General features: G+C 36.0%; 1 protein-coding gene across 1 annotated transcript in view; it reads right to left on the bottom strand.

The window, feature by feature from the left end:
- Positions 1 to 26,383, bottom strand: part of PLA2G4A (phospholipase A2 group IVA) — a 150,558-nt gene that overhangs the window by 107,218 nt on the left and 16,957 nt on the right. The window contains exon 2 of the mRNA XM_037506320.2: positions 14,878 to 14,980. Within this exon, the coding sequence (XP_037362217.1) occupies positions 14,878 to 14,910 (33 nt within the window). The 5' untranslated portion in view covers positions 14,911 to 14,980. The remainder of the gene's footprint in view (positions 1 to 14,877; positions 14,981 to 26,383) is intronic.

Genomic DNA, 26,383 nt, shown 5'->3' with positions numbered 1-26,383 from the left:
AGTGCAGTCATAATTTATAGAAAGTGTAAAAGTGGCACAATCATCACCATAAGTCAATTCTAGAACATTTTTCATTCCTGCCAGAAGATCCCTCATTCCATTTATAGTAAACCTTGCCTCACACCCCAAAACCCAAGCAACCACTAATCTACTTTCTGTCTCTATAAATGTGCTTTTTCTGAGCAGTTCATACAATCATATTACATGTGGTCTCTTTCATCTGACTTCTTTCCTTTTTTTAATTAATTAATTTATTTTTAATTGGGGTAATATTGGAAACCCAGGGATCAGCATCATAGTGCACCCACCACCAAATCACCCATAGTGCCCACCACCATAGCCCATGGTTTGTGGGCTCCCTCTTTGTTCTCACATCCTGCCCCCTCTCATGCCATAGTTCCCTTGGTGCTTCAGTTCTGTAGCACTGTCTGACTTCTTTCTCTTAATGTTTTTGAGTTTCACCCATGATTAGTCTCAATAGTTGTTTTGTTGTTGAACTACATACTATTATAAGAATATGCCATATTTTATCTTCCTTCACTAGTTGGTGGACATTTAGGTTGTTCCAGTTTGGGGTTACTACAAATAGCATTGCTAAGAACATTTGTGTGTAAGTCTTCACATGGACTTACATTGTAATTTCTCTCTCCCTGGGAGTGGGACTGTTTATTATACAGTAGTTTTATATTTATGATTTTAAGAAATTACCAAAAATGTTGTGAATTGGTGTCCACATTTATTAACTAGTTCCATCTTTCTTAATTTTAATAAGACTATAGTTGACTATAAACAAACTAAGGTACAATATTGAGAAGTGAGCAATGACAATAAAAGCTAGGAGGAAGAAAAAATGGTAAAACATATTCACAAGAATAGTGGGATGCAGGGTCAAAATTAACAGATAATTTAGGAGTTTCTAAAGATAACACTATCTGTAATTTATGTTCAGATTTACAATACAGCATTAAATATAGATGAAGTCATGTACAATGAGCATATCTTGTTAAAAAGGCAGAAAGCAAGTAAAACCTTTCAAGATGATTCTTAAGTTTATTTTCAGAGAACACTATATTCAGAAGAACTCTGAGTAGGCAAATATTATTCTATATAATCAAATTATCAACCATGAAGACTACATGAATGTTTGCAAAAAAGTATTTTGCCTCACACTACAACTGAACATCACATGCACTTTTCCACCACAAATTTTTTTTTTTGACTATTATAGTTGGAGACTTTAACAACCCTCTATCAGAAATGGACATATCCAGCAGGCAGAAACCAGTAAGGACATAGTTGAATTACACAACAACTATTAATTGAATGGACAAAATTGTCAAAAGATTACTTTATCCAATATCAGCAGAATACACATTTGTCTTAAGCTCACTTGGAATGATCATCCAATTTCCACTCTTTGTGGAATTAAATAAAAAATCAATAACAGAATGAAAGAAAAATCACAAAGTAATCAGAGATTTAAAAATAAACTTCTAAACAGCATATCTGTCAAAGAAGTCTCAGGAAAAAATTTGAAATATTTGTAACTAAATTAAAGCACAACTAATCAAAGTTGGGGGGATGTGGCAAAAGTCATATACAACATTTAATTTTGTATATATATGAAAGATCTAAAACTAATCATCTAGGTGTCTACTTCAGGAAATTATAAAATGTCTGGTAAATTAAATCCAAACTAAGCAGGAGAAAAATGATAAAAATTAGAAAATAAAATTGAAAATGAAAATCAATAGAGAAAATGAATGAACTCAAAATTTGTTCTTTGAAAATATTATAAAACTATACATCTTTAGTTACATTAAATAAGAAAAAAGAGAGAGAACACAAATTACAAATGTCATTAATGAATGAAAAAAGTTCACTACAGATTCTATGGACATTAGAAAAACACTAAAGGAATACTACGAACATATTTCATAACCTAAATGAAATGAATGGTTTTAGAACCACTGTACATCCATTTGCCAAAACTGAATTTAAAATTTCAATTTAGGGATTAGATTTCTCCATTAAAGAGAGCGTTTCAAGAATAACTATTGCATAAATAATAGCACACCCTCCCAAAATCATTTATGCTTTTTCTGTATCCTTGAATATCTAATACCACATGGTTTTTTAAATGTCAAAAATTCCATTGTGACATAAAAATTATTATTATTTAAAACTTGATTTTTTAAATTGCTGCAAATGTATTAATGTCAAATCTTTAGTACAGAGAGATGATATTATAGGAATACGCTAATTCTAAATCATATGCTAGATATTCTACTAGAATGTGAATTCTCACTTACTCTTCTCAATAACCATATAAAATAAATATTCTTTACATTTTGATGAGTAAAGTGAGATTCTGAGAGCTTAAATAATTTCTCAGTATCTCCTGGTAAAAAGATATTGAATTAGAATCTATTCTTGCTGTTCCAAATGTTTTTATTCTTTATATATTTCTTTACTTACACAGATATTAGCAATGCCAATACTAATATCTTTGATAATTAAAAAAGGGCTATTTCCTTTTGTTAAGTGGCATAGATATTTATTATATCTGAGGTTGATCTAAAGTCCCTCAAGTAAATGGGTTATTTACAATTATCATTCAGCTCTTCACTTTAACCTGCTTTTATTTTCATAACCTCAATTACATCTTTTTTTTTTAAGATTTTATTTATTTATTTATTTATTCATTCATTCATTCATTTACTTATTTATTTTTTTATACAAGCACTGGGTACAGTCAGAAACGCGGGAGGGTGAGATAATTCACCAGAGCCAGAGCGGGGAGCAGAGCAGGCAGAAGGACCGAAGCACTCAACCGCTGTGCCACCGGGGAGGCCCAACCTCAATTACATCTTAATTATAATTAACTAAACACCTACATACTGTTCAAAACAAAGAAGGAATAAATCAGCCACTTTCTTGTTTTTTAAAGTTAATTTTAGAAGCATCATGTCTTCAGATCACTTGTAAATTGTTTTCAAAACACAATGTCAAAATCATGGCCATATCTTTCTATGAGCTGTAAGAATCAATAATAGAATATATAAAGAAACTATAAATTATTGAAGAAAAGGATTCAGTTCATATGGCTGATTGCCCAAATAATCTTTTGATAATCTCTTGCCATTTCCTGGGGTCAATATCACATACAATGTCAAACGAGTATAGACTGAGCTAGCAAGTTTCTGATTCAGAGAGGAAAGTTTCACCTCTGTCTCAGGGATGGTGCCAGGTGAAATTATATTAATGAATCCACAACCAGTGTTCCCCAGGGGAAACTAATGACTCAGCACAATGCTAGTTGGTAGCTGGCAAAAGGAGATGCCATATTTCAATTGAGATGTCAAATACAAGCTCAAAACAAACATTAACTTAGTCACCAAGATTAAGGCCTCTCCTTCTGGTCTTCAGCCTTGAATTACCTCACTTTGGGAGTTTATCTTCATTGATGATCTTTTCCACACTGAAAAATCACAACCCCTTTTCTTTTCACAATTACAATTGCTAAAGTCATTATGAAAGCGGCTGCATTAAATTCCTTTACTGCATTAAATTCATTATGGAGAATTACATTGGCATCTGTTTTACAAAGATTGGGTGTTGGAAAAAAGAATAAGTCAATTTACACAAAATCAATTTGATGATTGTTCTAGCTGTTGAAAGTTCAATTGTTACAATCAAGAAACAAAGCAAATCACAAAGCAAATCTGATGGAAGAGAAGGTGTATTCAACATGTATTTTTTCTTGATCCCACTACCATTGATTAATTTTAATCCAAACCAAAATGAAAGACTGTTAGTTTGATGGAGGCCAGAGAATCTCATTACTGAACCAGAGATTGGCATCACCACAATCAATAGGAGGAAACTTGAAACAGATCTCCGAAACGTTTTTTTAAAGAATTGCTGCATTGTTGTCATATAAGAGTCATGATACTTTTTATATAAGGTATTTATTTTTGGTTTCACTTCCTGGTGTAGCATTTCATTCTAAAACTTAAGAGGCACAGGCATTGATTATTACTCTTTCACATTTTTAAAAATATGATCAGCTTATCTATTTACAATCTACAATGCTATATAACCTTGCTTTAAGAATTCTTAGTCATGGGTTGGCTATATGCACAAATTATCCTAGTCTTCAAAACACCTAATTTGGCAACAGAATTTGTTAGCCCTTGCAGACATCTTTTAGAAAAGTCATGGTCAGAAAAGGACAAGATTTTTCTCCCTCATAAGTAAAAAATTTGCCACTTGAACAGTAAGTACAAAAAGTATCTGATGGTAAATGCTTAGGTCTAAAATATTCATTTAATGACATATTCATCATGAATTTATAGTGACTATAATACATTCAAGATACTTAAAACACTCAAATTGTTAGCTCTTAAAAAATAATTGAGGTACACATTCTAGACCCGCAGTAATTAAGTAGTATCACCAAAAAAAATTGAAGATTTATTTATTTATTTATACAAGCACTGGGCGGGAGGGTGAGAGAATTCACCAGAGCCAGAGGGGAGAGCAAAGCAGGCAGAGTGACAAAGTACACTGCTGAGGGTAGCAGCGGGTGGCAGGAGAGGTCTGCGTGCCATGTGGGATGCTCACTGGCAGCCGGGGATTGAACCGGTGCTGCAGAGGCTGTGAGCAGCTTTGCAGCCCAGCGCTCAACCGCTGCGCCACCAGGAAGGCCCTCACCAAAAAAATTTGAACATCGTATTTCATTAATTGAAGAAACCTAGACTCTCCTGGGAGTAACTATGGCTGAGTTAAAGGCTATGATATATGAGGACACACCTTCATCCTCTGGAGGGGCTGTGTAGAACTCATAATATACCATGTGCCTTTGGGAAGTTTTCCCCACATATTTTCAAAGACCTTAGGGGCAGCATAGATACTTATTTAGTTCTGAAATACTGACCTAAGGAATATGTCATATTCATTCAAATTTATGATGTCTTTGTAGTGATGATTTCCAGATGTGAAATTTAACACTAACAGACATAACAGACTTGAAAATATGGGCATTTACCAATGCCATTTTGGATAATATATCTTTATTTTAAGAGACACTAAAAAATCATCTCCTTGTGTTGCTTGTTCTTTTCATTGAGCAGTAAATGAAAAACTCAAGCAAAAACACAGACAAAAGTCAGAAGTGTACTTACAAGAAAGTGTCTTATATTTTCTATCTCATATTTCTGCCTTGGTTTCCTCATCTGTAAAATAGCAGTTATAGTATCACCACATACTCAAAATTTATCAGGGCTCCCTTGGTATAGATCCAGATTCCAGCATACAATTGCATGTGGGGCAATACTAAGTATCAAATTTGGAGGCTAAATTTACCATCTGTGGAAATCTTTTCTGATAAGATGATTACTTGTCTTCTTGGAATGCTCTTGAGGCAACTTTTCATTTAAATCAAAAATAGTTGGGGAATTCCACAAATAAAGCTAATTAAATAATCTGGAGGATGACTTCCCACAAAGAATAACTAAAATAAGATAACATTTTACAAAAATAAGCAAGCATTTTCCTGAAGCATAACTGTGATGATTAATTTTATGTGTGAACCTGATTGGTCATAGGGTGCCCGGATTAAATATTATTTCTGAGTGTGTCTGTAAGGGTGCTTCCAGGTGAGATTCACTTTTGAACCAGGGGACTTGGGAATGTAGATTGTCACTCCCACTGTGGATGGACATAATCCAATCCATTGAGGACCTGAAAAGAGCAAAAAGAGAACTTCACTCCTTTTTTTCGATCTCTCTGCTTGAGCTCAGACATGTCATTTTGTCATCTCCTGCTCTTGGACTACTATTTGGACCTTGGGCTCCCTGGGTTTTCAAGCCTTTGGACTTGAATTATGCCCCCATCTTTCTGGGTCCTCAGTCTGCAGACATCTCAGACTTCCTAAGGGACATCTCAGCCTCCAAGCCCATATTAGATAATTCCTCACAATAAATCTCTATGTCTAGATCTAAATATACATATTTAGATTTATCTATCTATATATGTGTGATGCCCAAAAACTTGAAAATTCATATATTGAAATCCTAACCTCCTATTCCCCAGAGTTGATGGTATTAGGAGACTTTGAAAAGGACCTTTGGGGAGATGCAAGTAGCCCACATGAATGGGATCAGTGCCTTTAGGAAAGGAACCTAACGAGATCTCTTGCCCTTTCCACCTTGTTAGGACATGGAAGAGAGTGTCCATGAAATCCATGATGGTGCCTTGATCTTGGATTTCCCTACCTCCAGAACTGTGAGCAATACATTTTCGTTGTCTATAAACTACCCAGTCTGTGGCATTTTGCTATAGGAGCCCAAGAAAATTAAATCTCTCTCTCTCTCTCTCTCTCTCTCTCTCTCTCTCTCTCTTTCTCTACCTACCTACCTACCTACCTACCTATCACCTATAAATCATCTATCAGTCACTTATCATCCCCTATTGATTCTGTTTCTCTGGAGAATTCTAATACAGTAACAAAGACCTAACAAGATAGGAAGGCCTTAACCACCAGGACAGAGATCAGAGCTCAAGGAGAGAACAGAAACAGTTAGAAAATTATTACTAACTGTGCTCTTCTTCACTTTCCTAGAATTATTCATGATCACAAAAATAGTCTGTCATAAAGCTCATCATTAGTTTGTGTGCAATGCTGTGCCTTTGTCATGTTTATATTATTTTATTTTCCTGTAGCGGTATCTCACTTTCTGATGTCTCCTAGAAATACTAACTTAACGTATTAAACTTCTAAAGAATGCATTTGTAAACATAGTAATACATGGTTGATATAAGCCCCAGGGGAGCAGACACAGCAGGAATTGATCATTACCAGTTCCCAGATGAAGCAACCAAGACTCAGTATCCACGTGCTTATCAGCAATTATCTGAAGACTGAGCTGCCATTACAACACTATTTCTTTCATTACTTATCAGTGTTTTCTCCCTCTGTTACTATAATCCAGAATAATAACTTTCTACTTTTTTGATAAAATTTGCAGTCATCCTACAATGGTATTTTTCAAAGACCCTTATATTTTAGCAGGCAGACCTGCTAGTATACCATGTGGTTGACTATCTCAATCTAAAAACAGGGAGGGAGGGAGGGAGGGAGTTGATGGTGCACGGGTGCACTGGTGAAGGAAATTCTATGGGGACTACACCTGAGGGAGGGTCGGGAAGCAAACATTGTTTAAAAATGGACAATGATGTAAAAAATACATAAAAATAAATTAAGTAATTTAAAAAAAAATACTTAATTTCTGTGGGGTGGGCAGTGACCCTCCATTTCTATCAGGTATTGAAAAGAGTTGTGAATTTTTTTTCACTCCAGGGAAATGACTCATTTTTTTCAGAGTAAAAAAGGATGGAAACTTTTATTATATTTTATACTTGACCTATCTTTGTCAAATGGATGCCTTCCTGGTCTAAAAGAACTTCAGAAAATTTTAGAGACACAAGTTGTATTTTTTAGAGGCATGAATATCCTTAAAGTTAGAAAGCACTTTAAAATGCTAGATATTAGTGAGCTAACTGAATTCTGCCATATATTTGTCACTCCCTTTTCAACAGCATTATTGGAAATCAGCACTATTTGAAGCAGCAGAACTTTTTTTTTTTTTTTTTTTTTTTTTTTTAAATTTTATTGTTATATTCCCCATACAATTGCAGCCCCCCCATTCTGACCCCAATCCCTCCCCTCCCACCCCCGCCCCCCAAAAAAGTGTCTCTGGTTCATAGTTTTTTGTTGATTTTGATTTTCACTTTCTTATAGTTATTCATTTTCCTGGTCCCTTATTTAAGTTTTCTAGATTCCTGCTATGAGTGAGACCATCCGGTATTTTTCTTTTTCTTTTTGGCTTATTTCGCTGAGCATGATCCCTTCCAGCGCCATCCATGTTGCTGCAAATTGCATGTGTTTATCTTTTTTGAATGCTGAGTAATATTCCATGGTATATATGTACCACATCTTCTTGATCCAGTCATCTATTTTTGGGCATTTGGGTTGTTTCCAAAGCTTAGCTATTGTAAACAGTGCTGCTATAAACATAGGGGTGCAGGTGTTCTTTGGAATTGATGTTTCTGTGTCCTTTGGGTAAATACCTAGGAGTGGAATTGCTGGATCATATGGAAGCTCTATGTTTAGTAGGTCCAGAAATCTCCACACAGCTTTCCACATTGGTTGGACCAGTTTGCACTCCCACCAACAGTGCAGAAGAGTTCCTTTTTCTCCACACCCTCGCCAGCATTTGTTGTTGCTAGTTTTTTTAATATGTGCCATTCTCACTGGTGTAAGATGGTATCTCATGGTAGTTTTGATTTGCATTTCCCTGATGGCAAGTGATGTTGAACATTTTTTCATATGCCTGTTGGCCATTTGCATTTCCTCTTCAGAGAAGTTTCTTTTTAGCTCTTCTGCCCATTTTTTGACTGGATTATTTTCTTTGTTGTTGTTGAGTCTCATCAGCTCTTTGCAGATTTTTGTGATCAGTCCTTTATCATTAGTGTTGGGTGCAAAAATGTTCTCCCAGTTGGTGGGGTTTCTCTTTGTTTTTGTTATTGTCTCTTTTGCTGTGCAGAAGCTCTTTAATTTGATGTAGTCCCAGCTGTTTATCTTTGCCTTCACTATCACTGCTTTGGGTGATGTGTCTGTAAAGATGTCTTTGATGTGCAAATCCCGTAGTGTTTCGCCTATATTTCCTTCTATATATTTTATGGTTTCAGGTCTTATGTCTAGTTCTTTAATCCATTTTGAGTTGATTTTTGTGTATGGTGTGAGGTAGTGGTCAAGCTTCATTCTTTTGCATGTAGCGACCCAGTTTTCCCAGCACCATTTATTGAACAAACTTTCTTTGCTCCAATGCATAGTCTTTGCTCCTTTGTCAAAGATTAGTTGACCATAAATCTGTGGGTTTACTTCTGGATTTTCTATTCGATTCCATTGGTCTGTATTTCTGTTCTTGTTCCAATACCATGCAGTTTTGATGATTATGGCTTTGTAGTATAGTTTGAAGTCTGGGAGTGTAATGCCTCCATTCCCTTCTTTTTTTTTTCAGGAGAGCTTTGGCTATTCGGGGTTTTTTGTGATTCCATATGAATTTCATCAATAATTGTTCTATTTCTTTGAAGAATGACATTGAAATTTTGATTGGAATAGCATTGAATCTGTATATTGCTTTTGGAAGAATGGCCATTTTAATAATGTTTATTTGAAGCAGCAGAACTTTTTGGCTGCAATTGCTGCATTGAATTCACTAACATGTCCCTGCATCACAGATATGGTAAAGATGAGGCCAATTTGTGCCTCAAGGCATCCAAAACTGTTGGCCTTTCTGGAACCATTCATTACCAGTGAGCTTGCTTAATTTTCCCTCTCTTTCATTTTTACTGAAATTGTTCTCTATATTTTGAAAAGCATCTTTCTGTGAAAAAAAGAGGGATTTTTTGTCGCTAAAACAATCAATGCACACACACCCATGCACTTTTTTTTTTCACACATCAGCAAGAAGCAGAACAAACAAAACTATAGAACTTTAGGATCCTCTTCATTTGAAAGGGCTGTAATTGGAATACTATTTGCATGACCCACTCTGATGCTGGGGAAGGTAAAGAAAAATAGGGGGCCTCCCCAGTGGCTCAGTGGTTGAGCGCTGAGTTGCGAAGCTGCCTGCAGCCTCTGCAGCGCCGGTTCGATCCCCGGCTGCTCCCCGGCCACCAGAGGAGGGTCCCACATGGCGCGCAGACCTCTCCTGCCGCCCGCTGCTCCCCTCAGCAGTGTACTTCGGTCCTTCTGCCTGCTCTGCTCCCCCTCTGGCTCTGGTGAATTCTCTCACCCTCCCAAGCTTCTGACTGTACCCAGTGCTTGTATAAATAAATAAAACAAACAAACAAATAAATAAATAAATCTTTAAAAAAAAAAGAAAGAAAAATAGGGTAACAAAACGTGGTTTGGGTTTCATCATATTAAGATATCACGTAAGTAATGACTATGGCCTAAATATGTAGCTGCAGTTATAGAATTTGCAAGTAAAGGTGATAGCAATGAGTCTTAAAATATCCAGAAACAGTCTGGATTTTATATTTACTCTGCCATGGTAAAGAAGCTGGATGGTCAGATCATAAGGCCATGGACAAGAAGCAAGCAGCAAATATTCAGCAGTAGTAATTAGACCGGGTCAGATTAGGTAGGAAAATGAATGTCATCTGAAATAATCACGTACTTTGAAATGTACTATGATCCAATCATACTGAACTTCTTTCATTTTTCTTAAATCATGTATTTTGTCAACTCCAGCCTACCTCCCATATTCTTTTTATTTCCAAATCAGAAACCATTTCCTCCCTTTTTATCTAACTTCTAAATTTTCTGATCTATGCTTACATGCCTCTTCCTCAAGAGTTCCAGAAAGTCTCCTTTATTAGTTATTCATGTTGCATATTTCCAAAGTAATCTTCATTGTCTCTTATCAGTACTCTTACTAAAAATTATGATTATTATAAATAAATGGTTCTTCAGATAGACATAAGCACAGTTCAGGAATTCTGTTTGGCGTATGTATGAATTCAATGCCTACTGACAGAGAGTGGTAAACAATGAACAACCAATAAATGGTGACAAATGCTCAGAAAAAAATTGAAATAAATTAATAGGTAGAGTGAATTGAAAGTCCAAATGTTAGGATTTAGAATTCATTGATCTTTGCCTCAAACTCAAGGTTAGGGACTTTTTTTTTTAAGATTTATTTTATTTATACAAGAACCGGGATACAGGCCAGATGCGCGGGAGGGTGAGAGGATTCACCAGAGACAGAGCGGGGAACAGAACAGGTAGATGGACCGAAATACACTGCTGAGGGGAGCTTTAGCGAGACAGGAGAGGTCTGGGCGCCATGTGGGACCCTCGCGGGCTGGCCGGGATGGAACCGGCACTGCAGAGGCTGCGGGCCGCTTCACAGCTCTGCGCTCAACCACGTGCGCAGCCAGGGAGGCCCAAGGTTATGGACTTTTATCTTCTTTCTCCCTTTTCAGTGCCAAAAGCCAAATTTATGTTAAAAATTTACAAATAAACGTTTTTATTAAGTTCTCTGAGAATTACAGAAATTACCCACTGCTCTTAAGCTGCTAGGGTGAGAAAAAAAATTAATCTGCCCTTTAGACAAAATCTTTGTTAATATAAAAATAATTAAAAGGAACCTACCTTTATTGTTTAAATCCATGTATTGAAAACCATAATTGTGAAAGGAAAATACGATACCATTTCAGAAAACAAAGATTATCTCATAGGATTTTTTGCTTTGTTTTTTTTTTTTTTTGTATCCCTGGTTGTGTTCTTTTAAAAATAATCACATTTTAAGTAGAAGAAAAAATTATAGATCGAAAATTAAAGGATGCATATACTAATCAAAGAGACTAAAATGGGTTATATTTATAAAAGACAAAGTAATATTTAAATCAAAGTCATTATTAGATATGAAAAGGGCCTATAATTATAATAAAACATCAATTCAACAAAAAAATTTAAACTGTATGCACTTAATAACATATCTTCAAAATTCAAAAATGTGAAAGGTGGATATGGAACATACTGTTTCACATGGAATATTTACCAAAATAGAGAATATATTAGGCCATAGCCATGTAAAAACATACTACAGACAAAAAAATCATAGAGTATGTCCATTGAACACAGTAGAAATAGATTAGAAATCAATGACAGAGACAACTCATAAAATGACCAAAATATTTGAAAATTAAGAAATACATATCTAAATAGTTCATGTGTCCAAGAACAAATTAAAATAAAAGTTGGAAAATATTTTAATTGAGCTCTTGTGAAAATGGTATTTCCAAATTTTACAGGATATACCACAAAATAGGTGGTCTACAATTAGTAAAACTGGAAAGACGTATATAAACATTTAAAGATTCAAAAGAAAGAAGGAAAACTGGCATTTTTCACAAGAATGTATAAGTTGAATATTTTTAAAAACCTACAAACTCTTAGAATGAATAAAGAAATGATGTTCACTGGGTCTACAAAAATCAATTGTATTTCCATATAAATACAGCAACTAATTGGAAAATGAAATTTACAAATACCTTTACAAGGAGATAAAACACCAACTATCAAGAAATACATCTAAATAAGATATGCAATATTTCTTACTGAAAACAATACATTACTGAGAAAATTAAAGATATTTAAATAGCATTTACTTTTGAATTAGATTCATGTGCTGTTAATGAAATGAAAGATTCAACATTATTATTTTGTCATCTCTCCTCTAATACAGAATCATTACAGTATTAGTAAAAATCCCAGCACCAACCCCAAATAGTAATAAAGAAAACAAAAGAAAGAGAGAAAACATGCCCCTTTGTTATGATGCCATCAATGTGACAGTTTACTGGATTCTCTTAGATAGGAAATGTAGCTGAATCTGCAAGCTCCTGTGGCAAAGAGGAACTTTGGAAATTTCCCTTGTCCCACAAAACTGATGCACTCTTCCTCAGGTGTTCATTTAATTAGGGAGGACAAGGCAGTAGTAGAAAAAAATCCTAGCAGTTGTGTATGTGTGTGTGTTTGTAATTTGACAAACTGATTCCAAAATTTATATGAAAATACAAGGACTGGGCCTCCCTGGTGGCGCAAGGGGTTAAACACAGCACTATGACGCTATCAGCAGCTCGCCCACTGCCCCCCTCAGCAGTGTATTTCAGTCAGTCTACCTGTTCTGTTTCCCACTGTCTCTGATGAATCCTCTCACACCTCCCCCCTACCCCGCACCTCTGGCCTGCATAAACAAATCAATCTTTAAAAAAAAAAAGAAAAGAAAATACAAGGACTAAAAATAGCCAAAAGTTGGAGGGTTTACCACACATTTAAAGCTATAGAAATGAAGATAAATTTGTATTTGGGCAAAACAAGATTAGCAGACCTAAGGAAGTGAATAAAAATTAAGTCACAGGCCTCCCCTGGTGGTGCAGCGATTGAGCTCTGGGCTGCGAAGCTGCCCCAGGCTCTGCAGCACCGGTTCCATCCCTGGCCACCAGCAAGGGTTCCACATGGCGACACAGACCTCTCATGCCGCGCCTGCTGCTCCCCTCAGCAGTGTATTTCATCAGTCTGCCTGTTTTGTTCCCTGCTGTGGCTCTCGTGAATTCTCTCACCCTCCCATGCTTCTGACTATACCCAGTGCTTGTATAAATAAATAAATAAATCTTTTTTTTCTTTTTAAATTAAGGGCCTCCCCTGGTGGCGCAGCGGTTGAGTGCTGGGCTGCGAAGCTGTCCGCAGCCTCTGCAGTGCCGGTTCGATCCCCGGCCAACGGCGAGGGTCCCACATGGCGCAGCAGACCTCTCCTGTCTCGCCCGCTGCTCCCCTCAGCAGTGTATTTCATCAGTCTGCCTGTTCTGTTCCCCACTCTGGCTCTGGTGAATTCTCTCACCCTCCTGCGCTCTGACTGTACCCAGTGCTTGTATAAATAAATAAATCTTTTAAAAAAAATTAAGTCACATGTATATGGTTACCTGATTATCAACAGAGTAGATAAATGATTTGTGGTATATTCAGATAACAAAACACTTACATAGCAATGCAGAACTGCTTCTCACAACATGAGTGAATCTTATACATAAAATGTTGAGAACAGCTATCTACACTAAGATCACAGCACCAGAAGTGACATGATCAACTCCTCCTGATGATAGATTCATAGGCAGAATACATATGTAAAAATCCACCAAGCTGAAATCATTAAGATTTATGAACTTTATATACTATACCTCAATTTTAAAAAAAGTCAAACAGAAAGAGAAGCTGCAAAAGAAAACTTAGATGAAACAAGCAAGACAAGAAGAAACAAACAAGCAAGACAAGAAGCAAACAAACAAGCAAGACAAGAAGAAACAGATGCAGAGAAATCTGAGAAGAGTTTTAAGGTTAAGAGAATGACCAACAGAGGCAGGGGTGAAGGCAAGTGAAGAATCCAGTGGATTCAGCACCAGTAGGATCCTTGAGAAGACCTTCTCCTGAAGTGGAAGATCTGAGTCCAATATTTAATGCATCTAGTTGTGAATGGCAAGAATTGTGATACACTAGTCTTTGTTAGCCAGGCAGGGAAAGACAGGGAATGGTATATACACCATTGTATACTATTTGTAGGGTAAGAGAACAGTGTTCTATTTTAAGTAAAAATGACACTGTGATATTCTTCAATATCCATAAAAATTATTTCATGTCGTTATAAATCTCATTAGATCTCAAGTGTTGAATTCATCAAAAACATCTCTCTCTTTTTTTTAATCAGAAGAGTGAGCATATACTTTCAATGGAGTTTGGAAAATTACATACTAAAATGTGAATTATTCAAGTCTTTGCTAAAAATTAACCACCCATTGACTAGTTTTTAAAAACATATCAGACTAAAGGAATATTACCCTGGCAGTGCATACTAAAATATAATTCTCACCTTAATAATTATCTTTTCTCCACCAATTCATGTGAAGACTTTAACTTAATGCAGGCTGATCATTGCTAAGTGATAAATATGCTTTTTAAATGTTCCATGAAATTTCCGTATGTAAGAGATGTAGTGGTATTTTTTCCTCCAAGTCCCTCTTTTCTGGAAACTTACCAGGCTAGGAAGTGGGTTAGTTTCATTATGTATTTAGCCTATTTGAATCACATGACGTTCACATGCATTTCATTAAAACACTCAAGATTTGTCACAGTTTTATTTTACTTTACTAGGAATGCTTGCAATACTCATGTAAAGAAGTATATCTGTGCTCCCCACCCCACCCCCTGCCCCCAATGAAAGAATATATAAACAGCAAATAACTTACTATAATGTGCTGATAAGGATCTATAAATGACATTTTGGCTTCAATTACAGGAAATCTCTTCACAGTTCAAAGGTCTTCTCTGGCACTCTAGCTTCTTTAAAATCTACAAAATAAACAATCACTATTGTTAAACTTCCTCTTGGATGCAGCTCCAAGATTTAAATGATTTGAGTATGAACCTTTGGGAGTAAAATCTATCTCCTCAGGGGATTAGATAGATTATGTTCCCTGATCCCTTATAAGTGGGGATACACACATAACTTAGGGGAAAAGTAAACATACTTTGATAGTGCTGTTTAAGCTCCATATTTATTTGTTCAAATAGACTCTGTAATTAGTAGGAAACTCCAGAATATTTTTTTTGCATTTGCTGAATATTTTATGAGAAATTCATTGAAATTACAGAAATTTAATGTTATTTTTGTACTGTGAAAATATTTTGTACTGTTTATAATTAATACTCACATGCCATTATTTGTTGTCTCAATCTGGTCAGTATTACACAGGCTCACAATAAAAAAGGAAACATTTTCTCCTTAGCTATTTGGTAAAAATTTTAAAAATATGTTCATGTTGAACTGCAACTTTAATGCTGATATTTTTTAAAAAAATGTTTGTCTATACTAAAGTACCAGTTTAATTTGGAAGCAGTGAAATGAAAATATTTTAATGGCAAAATATCTTCTATACTTTGATTTTTTCTTCTACAGTTACTCCATATTATTTAAAATAAAAAACTATTCAATGAACATTTTCACTACACTATCACAGTTATTTTTCCTTGAGACTTTATAAAGCAATACTTACGAATATTTTAATTAAAAGATAAATAGGTAATAGGAGTGTAATGTACAACATGACTATAGTTAACACTGTTGTATGACATATAAGAATGTTGGTTAGAGAGAAAGTCCTGACAATTCTCATCACAAGGAGAAATGATTTCCTTTTCTCTCCTTTCTGTTCTTTTTATTCTACTTATATGAGAAGATGAATATTAGCTGAACCTACTGTGGTTATCACTTCATAATATATATAAATCTAACCACCATGCTGTATACCTTAGCTGATGTTTATTCTCAATAAAACTGGGAAAAACTGATTGAAAATGATTCATATTCACTGACACAAATGTGAACTATTGAAATAAAAAAGTATAATAACTATTTTCATTTGATGCATCCTTTCAGACTAATTCAATGCATCTTCATATATTTACAGTAAAAAGGAAAAGAAAATTTGAAATTTTTAAAAAAGATTTATTTTATTTTTATTTTATTTTATTTATTTATGCATATAAGAACTGGGGTTTAGGCCAGAGGTACAGAGGGAGGGGATGTGTGTGAGAGGATTCACCAGAGGCAGTGGGGAGCAGACCAGGCAGATCTACTGAAATACACTGCTGAGGGGACCAGCGGGCAAGACAGGAGAGGTCTGCTGTGCCATGTGAGTAGCTCCCTGGCTGGGGATTGAACTCAGGTGCTAGATTCATGGCGCTGAGGCTTTCACCCCTGCACCACCAGGGAGACCTGAGAATTTGAATTTTTTTAATACAAAATGGGATTTCACAATATGCCTTTGATTTTATTAAAAAATCATATTCTTTCATCATTTATCAAGCAAAAAGAACAATGTGTTTATTTAGCTTTATTTGCTGATTTTCTTAAGACTTCTTTTTAGAGCAATTTTAGATTCACAGCAAAATTGAGAGGAATGTACTGAGATTCTGAGACAACTTGTTATAGCTGACAAATATATAGTGACACATCACAGTCACCCAGTATGCACAGTTTGGGTGACACTAAGGTTCTTTTTGGGCTTTGACAAACAATGATGTGTAACAACCATTATAGTATCATAAAAAATATTTTTACTCCCCTAAAAATCTCGTGAATTATGCCTATCCATTATCCCTGTCTCCAAACCACCACTAACCATCTTTCTTTCTGCTGTCTCCAAGTTTTGCCTTTCCCAGACCATCTTACAGTTGAAATCATACAGTATGTACCATTTTCAGATGGTCATATTTCACTTTGTAATTTGCATTTAAATTTTCTCCAAGTCTTTTCATGGCTTGATAGCTTTTTCTAGAGGTGAATAATATTTCATTGTCACAATATACCAGTTTATCCATTCACCTACAAAGGACATTTTGGTTGCTTCCAAATTTTGGAAATTGTAAATAAAGCTATTCTAACTAAACATCTGCATACATGTTTTTGTGGGGTCACAAGTTTTCATTTCCTTTGGACAAATATCAAGGACCAGACTGCTGGATCCTAGGATAAAGTATGTGTATTTTTGTAAGAGTTGCCAAGCTATCTTTAAAAGTGGCTGTACCATTTTACATTTGCATTAGCAATGAGTGATGTTCCTGTCACCCCATATTCTTACCACTACCGAATATTTAACTATCAGCGTCTGGATTTGGCCATTCTAGTAGGTGTTTAGTTGTCTCTCATTGTTTTGGTTTCCCCCAAGACATATGATGTGAAGTTACTTTTCATATGCTTATTTGCCATTTGTATATCTTCTTTGGAGAACTGTTTGATAAGGAAAGGTCTTTGGTCCATTTTTTAAATTGAGTTGCCTTATTGTTGAGTTTTATGAGTCTTTTGTATAATTTGGATAATATTTCTTTATCAAGTATGTCATTTGCAAATATTTTCACCATCATTCTTAATGTATAAAATATGAAGCAATATTATAAGAAAGATGAAAAGTATACATAATCCCCTATTTACAATCATATGAAATGGGAATTTTCTTTCTTTATCATTCTGATTCACCAAAGTCAATTATTTTTACCAGAAAGAAAAAAACCTATTGTTAAAATAAAACATGTATTGAACAATATATTAATTTCTTAAGCTACTAAAGCTTGATTATTTTAATTTTCCTTTTTTTTTAATTTTAGGCAATGCTTTATGGAGATACCCTGTTCTCTTTATACCATTGTATAGAAAACACTTACATAATGTTGCATATGTGTTGCATGATCTATGGCAATATTAAATTTCTGCATTTCTTCGATATTTTCCTTTAATGTGAGATGTGATTTGTTGTACTTTAAGACATAATATTCTAGTATTTAGTACAAAGCCAAATGGTATTTAACATAATGTGATAACAAAGAATACAAATATCTGTATTTTTAAATTGATATATATAATATCGGTAATAATATATTCGGCTGAGCACTTATGTCCCACAATACTCTAAAATGTTTAGATGTGCATTAAAATACTGTTATCTTCATCAGGAGACTCTCAGGTAGGTACTAACAATACAAATGTTAATTGCACTAATAAATAATCATCTTTCTTTGCTCTGCAAATTCTTAGGAATGATTTTGGAATTTTTACTATCTCTCACATACCTCATTGCCAATGCATGAGCAGATTATATTGATTCCAAATACAGAGTGTATTTTAATTTTCTCATAGTGTATTTGATCAGGATGGAATGTAGGTACCATTTTAAATCAATTTTTTAAAATCAGGGTTAGTCCAAATCATCATCCTGATTTTATCTTAATGAATTATAGTAGATCTTTGATTAATATTATTTTCTTCCACATCATTTCATTATAATATTGATGAGAAAATGAACTCCTGGTCACAATGACTATTTGAAATGACGTTATTCAGAGATCTAGCTTTGTTATATTTATTTTTTTCACTTTAAGTCTTATTTCCAAGAATATATTGATGACAGGTGAGGATTTGCTGTACTATAATTTTTGTCTTACATTTGCTTATTTTAAATATAATAAGAAAAATTGCTGATAACATTAGTAAATTAATAATTGCCTTAGTTATCATATTTCTGTTATTTTAGTTGGATCTGGCAGATATTGTCAATAACTTTCATATCTTTACTCCAATAGCATTTTCTCAGAGAAGTCTTTTAAATGTCATAAATTCTGCTTTCCTACTTTATTGCCATCTAACATCTATTATGAAGTTTTCATTGTGTTTCCTTTGCCCCACTCCCCTCATCCATAATTAGCCTGTGAAAACAGATTTTTTTCATGTGTTTTATTCTTTGTAATATTCTTAGCATCTATGCGACATATATGGCCAATTAGTAGATATTTTTAAATGAATGAATGAATGGATAGATATATGAGAAAATATTTAAAATACTATCCTGATCCTTTAGCAGAAAATTAGAAATGCTAAACACGGTGTACAGTGTGGCTTTCATACATACTTACTGCAAATCAAAACAGAAAACTTTTCACATCACAATATAATGCCCGAATATAAGTAAACACATATGTAAATAAACGATGGAAACAATTATAAAGTGATAGTTTCATCAAGAACAATGTATCCTCATAGCAGGAATCTAGAAAACTTAAATTAAGGACCAGGAAAATGAATAACTGTAAGAAAGTAAAAATCACAATCAACAAACAGCCAGAGACACTCTATGAGGGGTGGGGGGCGGGGAAGGGAGGGATTGGGGTCAAAATAAGGGGGTTGCAATTGTATGGGGAATATACAAATAAAATTAAAAAAAAAAAAACAACAATGTATCCTGATCTTTATTCTATTTCATTTGTTTAAATCCAATAGCAGGGCCTCCCTGGTGGCTCAGGGGGTTGAGTGCAGCGCTGTGAAGCTCTCCGCAGCTTCTGCAGACAGATTCAATCCCCGCCAGCCGTGGAACAACCCACATGGCGAGCAGACCTCTCCTGTCTCGCCTGCTGCTCCCCTCAGCAGTGTATTTTAGTCAGTCTGCCTGTTCTGTTCCCTGCTCTGTCTCTGGTGAATCCTCTCATGCTCCTGCTCATCTGGCCTGTACCCCAATTCTTGTATAAATAAAATAAATCTTTAAAAAAACAAACAAATAAATATAACCAACCCACGAAATGAATTTTAAACTAAGAAGTTTGAAAATACTGATGTAAAGGCTTCAAGACAGAGTTTACAGATACTTCCTCTGCCTATCCCATCACCCTTTCCTTTTATTTTCTGCTATAGTCATACTATTTTCTTTCCTTTTTTTCAAGTGTAGCATACTGTCTTCCAGCCAGGGCTTTACCTGCCTCTTCTCTCCATCCCTTACGCAACAAACATATAAGGCATATCTATTCTGTGTCAAGCATTGTTCTAGGATTTTTTTTTTTTTCTCCGTGGGACCCTAGCCTGCGGCTGGGGAATTAACTGGCGCTGCAGAGGCTGCGGGCAGTCTCTGCAGCCCAGCGCTCAACCGCTGCACCACCAGGGGAGGCCCTGTTCTAGGATCTTGAGGGACAAAGGTGAGTTAGATATGTTCCCTTTCCTCTTAGAGCTTCCATTTCTAGAGGTCAGTTATAAAATGGGTAATCCAAAAAACAAATACAACTTTTTGAACTAGAGATGTATAAAATGCTGAGAATCAGCAAAAAATAGAACTAGGAAGAATTGGAGGCCTGGGAAGGAGCTAGTCACAGAGGTTGTGGAGGGAGTGGGTTTAGAAATACAATGTCTCAGGCAGGCCATTTGGGGAATTGAGAGGTGACAAGTGACAGAGGAATGGTGAGCAAAAGTGAAAATGGCTTATGATGAGGATAGAAATATAGTGAGGGGTAGATTACATACAGCCTACCAGGAGACTATTGTTCACCCAAAGAAACTTCACCCATTCTTCAGGATTCAGCTTAAATGTCACTCCATAGACACTAAGTAATACAAACAGACAAGCAGTCAAAAGCAGAACAAGTAAAATTCAGAAGGGGTAAGACTTGTGCTAAAATACTTAGAGGGAATCTGTGGTTGGGGCCCAAAGTTTGGTGTTAGCAATTTTATTTCCTCTTCTCATTTCCAGCTACTCCATTCATTATCACTGTGTTCACCGCCTAACTATTAAGAACTGCTTTTACTGGGGCGTGGAGGAAAAAAAAAAAAAAGAACTGCTATTACTACTGCAGCCTACAGCAAGAACTATATTAAACCCCCGATATTAAACCCCAAAGTAGAAAATATGCTAAAGTCGCTATCTGCTCAAATCTATAAGTTAGAGATTACAAAGTGAATTGACATTAAGCAAATATGATTCAGGGCACTGAATACAGAATAACTTTTCCTTGTTCTTTACATACATTCAAGGTTAATTCAGAAATTAAAATGTATATGTTCATATAATATTAAGCTTGATTTAGATTTGAAGTGTTGAAGAATAAGGTCATTGACCCCTTCCACTCTGTGTATAGTCCAGCCCTGCTAAGATTGATAACTCTGGTTTTTAATCCCTTGTGGCTGGAAAAGATTGAAGTGATGGGAACAACAACAAAAAAGTTATTTTACAGTACTGTTATAAGCTGACTTTGTATTCTCTGGACCTGGCACATATTACAGCTGATTTTTTTCTCTCATGGATGCTTTGGTAGATTCTTCTGAACTACTCTAGTTTTGAGATCTCTTCCCTGTATCCTCTGACATATACAAATGCATTTCTGTTTTAGCTGGGTCTGGTATTTTCTTCTGCAGTGTATCCTATGGTTCTTCTATAGATCTTCTTCTAAGGGTATTTTGCTCTAGCAGTAAACCCCTTGTACAAGATTTAAGACCTCATTCCAGGGTCTCTTTAGTCCATGGACAATACTCATGTTTCCTTTCTTCCAACAGACTATAAGAGCACAATTACTTCCCCAAATGAAACTCTATTCTGTCACTCATGCCCCTCCGTATTTCTTTCTTTCTTTCTTTCTTTTTAAAAAAGATTTATTTATTTATTTTATACAAGAACTGGGGTACAGGCCAGATGTGTGGGAGTGTGAGAGGATTCACCAGAGACAGAGTGGGAAACAGAACAGGCAGACTAACAAAATACACCGCTGAGGGGAGCAGTGGGCGAGACAGGAGAGGTCTGCTGTGCCATGTGAGACCCTCGCTGGCTGGCCGGGATCAAACCAGCGCTACAGAGGCTGCGGACAGCTTCATAGCACGGCGCTCAACTGCCTGCGCCACCAGGGGAGGCCCCCACCCCGTATTTCTTAAGTGTTACCAGACTAATACTGAAGACACATATTAAATCCTCCGGTAAACATTTATTTTTCAAATAAACAAACTAAAAAACAACCCTTCTGATAAGCTTTCTTAGTATCTTTAAAGGTCCCTCTCTTGATTGGGGGTTAGGAGATATATTTCCTACAGATCTCCTCACCAAGGGAAAAAGAGTTCTACTCCAAGAATGCACTCTCCAAAACAAACGAGCAACAATAAGCTCTTTCAAAGTCCTGCTCATAGTTCTACTATTCCAATTCTTTAGCACCAATGAAGTATGTATAGGACTTTATGTATGTATAGAACATTTAAGTATGTATAGAACATTATTTAACTCTAAAGTATGTATAGGACTTTAGAGTTAAATAATGTTCTTGACTACATGTTTCCCCCCAAAAATGTAAAGGGGTAGACTGTGTGATGTGTTATAAATGCATAAAGTAAAAGCTTGGTAGGAATGTAATTTCCCTTGTACTTGAAAGTGCAAGTCATATGTATATTAAATATCAATGGGGAAAAGACTTGCTTATCTAAGGTGTTTAAGTAAACCTTAGAGCAATCACTGGCTGACAGCCTAGCTATGCTTACCCAGAAGCAGCCCTTAGGAAACCAGGTTTAAAAATAAAAATAAGAATGAAATATAAAAAGTGAGCTGAAACATCAGAGGTGGAAATTGTTGGGGAAGACTCTAGAGAAGAAGCTGAGGAAGTCACTAGCAAACAAACTGCAATACTAATCTTTCCAGAGGGGATCAGAATCCACACTTGCTACAATGTATAATCTAAAATTTCCAGTTTGCAGTAAAAGCAATAACAAAACAAACAAAAATACCAGGAAAATATGAGCCATACAATGGGGTGTTGGGGGGCAGGTGGGAGATGCAGTCAATAATAACTATCTTTCAGAGACTCTAGGCTATGAACTCAGCAGACAAATATTTCACAATATCTGTTACATGTGTGTTCACAGAACTAAACAAAACCATGCTTAAATAATTAAAGTATGGCATGCCAGCATACCAAATACCAAATAAAAATGGATATATTATATATATATATATATATATATACACACATATATTCAGTAGATATATATGAAGATATATAGACAATAGGAAAAAATAACCAAATGGAAACTCTGGAGTTAAACAATAATTGAAATGAATAATTTACTAGAGAGGATAAACAGATTAGAATTGGCAGTAGAACAGAAGAACAAAAAATGAAAAAGAGACAAACTGTAAACAGAAAGCAAAATGACAGATGAAAATCCAATCACAACTATAATCACTTTAAATTTGAGTGAACGGAACACTCCAATCAAAAGGAGAGGTTGTCACACTGGATAAAGTCTAACACATTTGAAAGTCTGATCAAATCCAAATAAAATTTACAGTTTAGTTAATAGCATTACGCCAATGTCAGTGTTCTGGTTTGATACTGTATTATGGTGATATAAGATATAACAACACCAACACCAGTGTCAGTGTTCTGGTTTTTTACTGTATTATGGTGATATAAGATACAACATTGGGGAAATCTAGACAAAAGACGTGAGAATGCTTTGTGATATTTTTGCTATTACTTAAATTATTTCAGAAATATAAAAAGCTATTCAAAAAATCCAACACATGTGGATAGATCTAATTTACATGTACAATTTTCATTCTAAAATTATGTTCAAAAGAAATAACAAAAGAGTCATATGGGAAAATTATGGGTAAAATTCACTTTCATCTGCATGAAACCATTGGTCATTGTTGTCAGACAGTGATGGCATTTTCAATTTTCAATTCCAGTTACAAAAAGGCACTGACTCATCCTTGCCCCCAAAAAAAGAAACCCCCAAAAAACTGTCTATAGTAGCAACAGCCATATTTTAGGTTTCTGCTAAATTAAGGTATTTCTCTGTCTGGCTAGCCACATGAAACACGAGGAAAATGTTTCCCCCTCACAATTAGCTCAGTCCTGGAAACCTAAGTTACACAACCACCAGCACGAATGCTCATAAACAGTAGCTGGGGTTTTCTTTTTTTTTTTTTTTTTTAATAACTAAGTTGAATAACCAGTCTTGGTGAGTGTACAGTCTTTTAAGTCTGAAGCAAGAGATACAAAGCTCACAATTTATTTTTCCCCTTCTCTTTTCTTTCCTTTTTGGCTGCCCAGTCATGAGAAACTTCCTGTAATGAGAGGGAAATCTGGATGCACTTTCCAACACGTACTTGCCTATACAACGCAGCTGTTGGCTTTCATAGTGTGTGGTCTGTCCAAAACGCTTCCAGTCATGCAGTCAGGGCAAGAGCAACCTCTTTGGGAAAAGTGACCAAGAATCAAAAACACAGACTAGAGTGTTTTGTCAATTCTCTCTCCCTGCGAAGAGTGATAGGACAACAGGAAAAGAAGGGCTATTATTAGGTCTGTGGCATCTGGAGGGAAGGAGGCGAGGAATGCAAAGGATCCTTTCCTCATTCCCTCATTTCACTGTGCAATAGAGCAGGGGAGGGAACGGGAGGCTCCACAGTGAAGTAATGGCAGGTTTCTCTAACTGCTCTAAATTCAGGTCTGTGCCCTTTCTCTGACTGTTTTGGTCTTGGACCTCAATTTCCTTATCTGTAATATGGCGAAAATGGTCTCCACAGCTCATAGAGACAGCGGGAGGAGGAAATGAGAAAATGTATCTAAGTTATCAAGCACAGTGCCTAGGAGGGCATAAATACACAAAATTGCCCTTTGCTATTGTTATTTTTGTTTATGAAGCTGCCTTTCTCTAAACAGCCTCAATTTCCTGAGACTTATTTGGCTCTCAGGAAATTTTTAAGAAATTTAAGTATGCAAATTTCTGGAGCACTTTTAGTATAAAGAACAAATACTTTCTCATATTAAAAATGAGTTAAAAGAGATTTAAGAAATGCTGCTGGTTCTGAGTCAGCAAAATTTAAAAGTAAAAGGGCCTTCCTGGTGGCACAGGCGGTTGAGCGTCACACTGTGAAGCTGTCCACAGCCTCTGCAGTGCGGGTTCGATCCCTGCCGGCCAGCAAGAGTCCCACATGGCGAAGCAGACCTCTCCTGTCTCACCCGCAGCTCCCCTCAGCAGTGTATTTCGTCAGTCTGCCTGTTCTGCTCTGGCTCTGTCTCTGGTGAATAGTCTCACCCTCCTGCGCATCGGGCCTGTACCCCAGCTCTTGTATAACTAAAATAAAATCTTTAAAAAAAAAAAATTAAAAGTAAAAAAATATGCAGTCACTGATGTGTCTGCTTCCAACTACCAAGTTTTTTTAGTCATTCTGGGTCTAGAAAGACATTCTAAAAGCAAAATGGCCAGTATGTTATTGTTTCCATCAACATTTTTTTGTCTTAAATAGTTTTATATGTTATATAGTTACTACAATGTTACTAAAGTTTTAAATTTCTGAATTATTTTGTTAGTGTTTTTTCTGAAACTTAGGCTCAACAACGTTTAATATCACAACAGGCATAGAGAAATGAAGATAATAGAAATTCTGATGGTAAATGAGCTGCTGTATACTAGAAATGTCTCTCAAACCATACACTCTATTTAGTACAGAAAACATGTTGAGAGAACTTCCTTGGTCCTAAAAAAGTATAAAAGCCTAAGTCTGATGGAAACCACCTCACATATCCCACAGTAAATCTCACCCGATTCCCATCCCGATGGCCACTCTTTTTGTTAGGGGGAAAGGATGTCCTGAGATAATCTCATACAGGCTTTGTGGACTCCACCCCCACTCCAGACTAAAGCCATCAGGACATTGGGAAAGACAAATCCCATCACCACCAAGGGGAGGGTGGCTGGGACCTGAGGGTGGAGTTGGGCAGCCAGGTTGGATATAAAAACCAAACACGTAGGCCTTGCTCTCTCTCTGGCTCGCGATCGCTCGCCTCCTGGCTTCACCGCTCCTGGCTGGCGGCCAACTCTGAGAGCGCCATTTTGGGATTCCTGAGCGGCGGATCGGGTAGGACTCATTTAAAACTTTGTCTCCTACTTTTCTCCCAGAGCTGTACATTTCCTCATTTCCCTTTCCCTTGTAAATAAACCTTTTATTAACCTTTCACGTGTGCCTGCAGTAGAGCATTGATAAGTCCTTTTAAGCGCGTGGGTGAGGACCCACAGTCAGGCACCCCGTTTTCTATCGGGGTTGCTCTACAACAGTTTGGCGCCCAACGTGGTTTCCAAGTTACACCATTTCCTCATTTCCCTTTCCCTTGTAAATAAACCTTTTATTAACCTTTCACATGTGCCTGCAGTAGAGCATTGATAAGTCCTTTTAAGCGCGTGGGTGAGGACCCACAGTCAGGCACCCCGTTTTCTATCGGGGTTGCTCTACAACATTTTCACTTTGGATTGCCTTTTTCTATGCTATTTTTATCTCCAGGTCTCTAACACTGTTCCTTTATCTCTCCAATTTGTATCATTGAAAGCTATTTATTTAAACAGACCAGCTACTAAAGTTTCAGAGAAAGGAAAGATTTCATGGTTTAGAATTGGAAAAG

This window comes from Talpa occidentalis, unplaced genomic scaffold, assembly GCF_014898055.3.
Source record: "Talpa occidentalis isolate TD23 unplaced genomic scaffold, MPIMG_talOcc4v2.1 talOcc4.12, whole genome shotgun sequence".
In the NCBI taxonomy this organism is placed as follows: Eukaryota; Metazoa; Chordata; class Mammalia; order Eulipotyphla; family Talpidae; genus Talpa; species Talpa occidentalis.
This window is presented reverse-complemented; position numbering and strand designations above follow the sequence as displayed.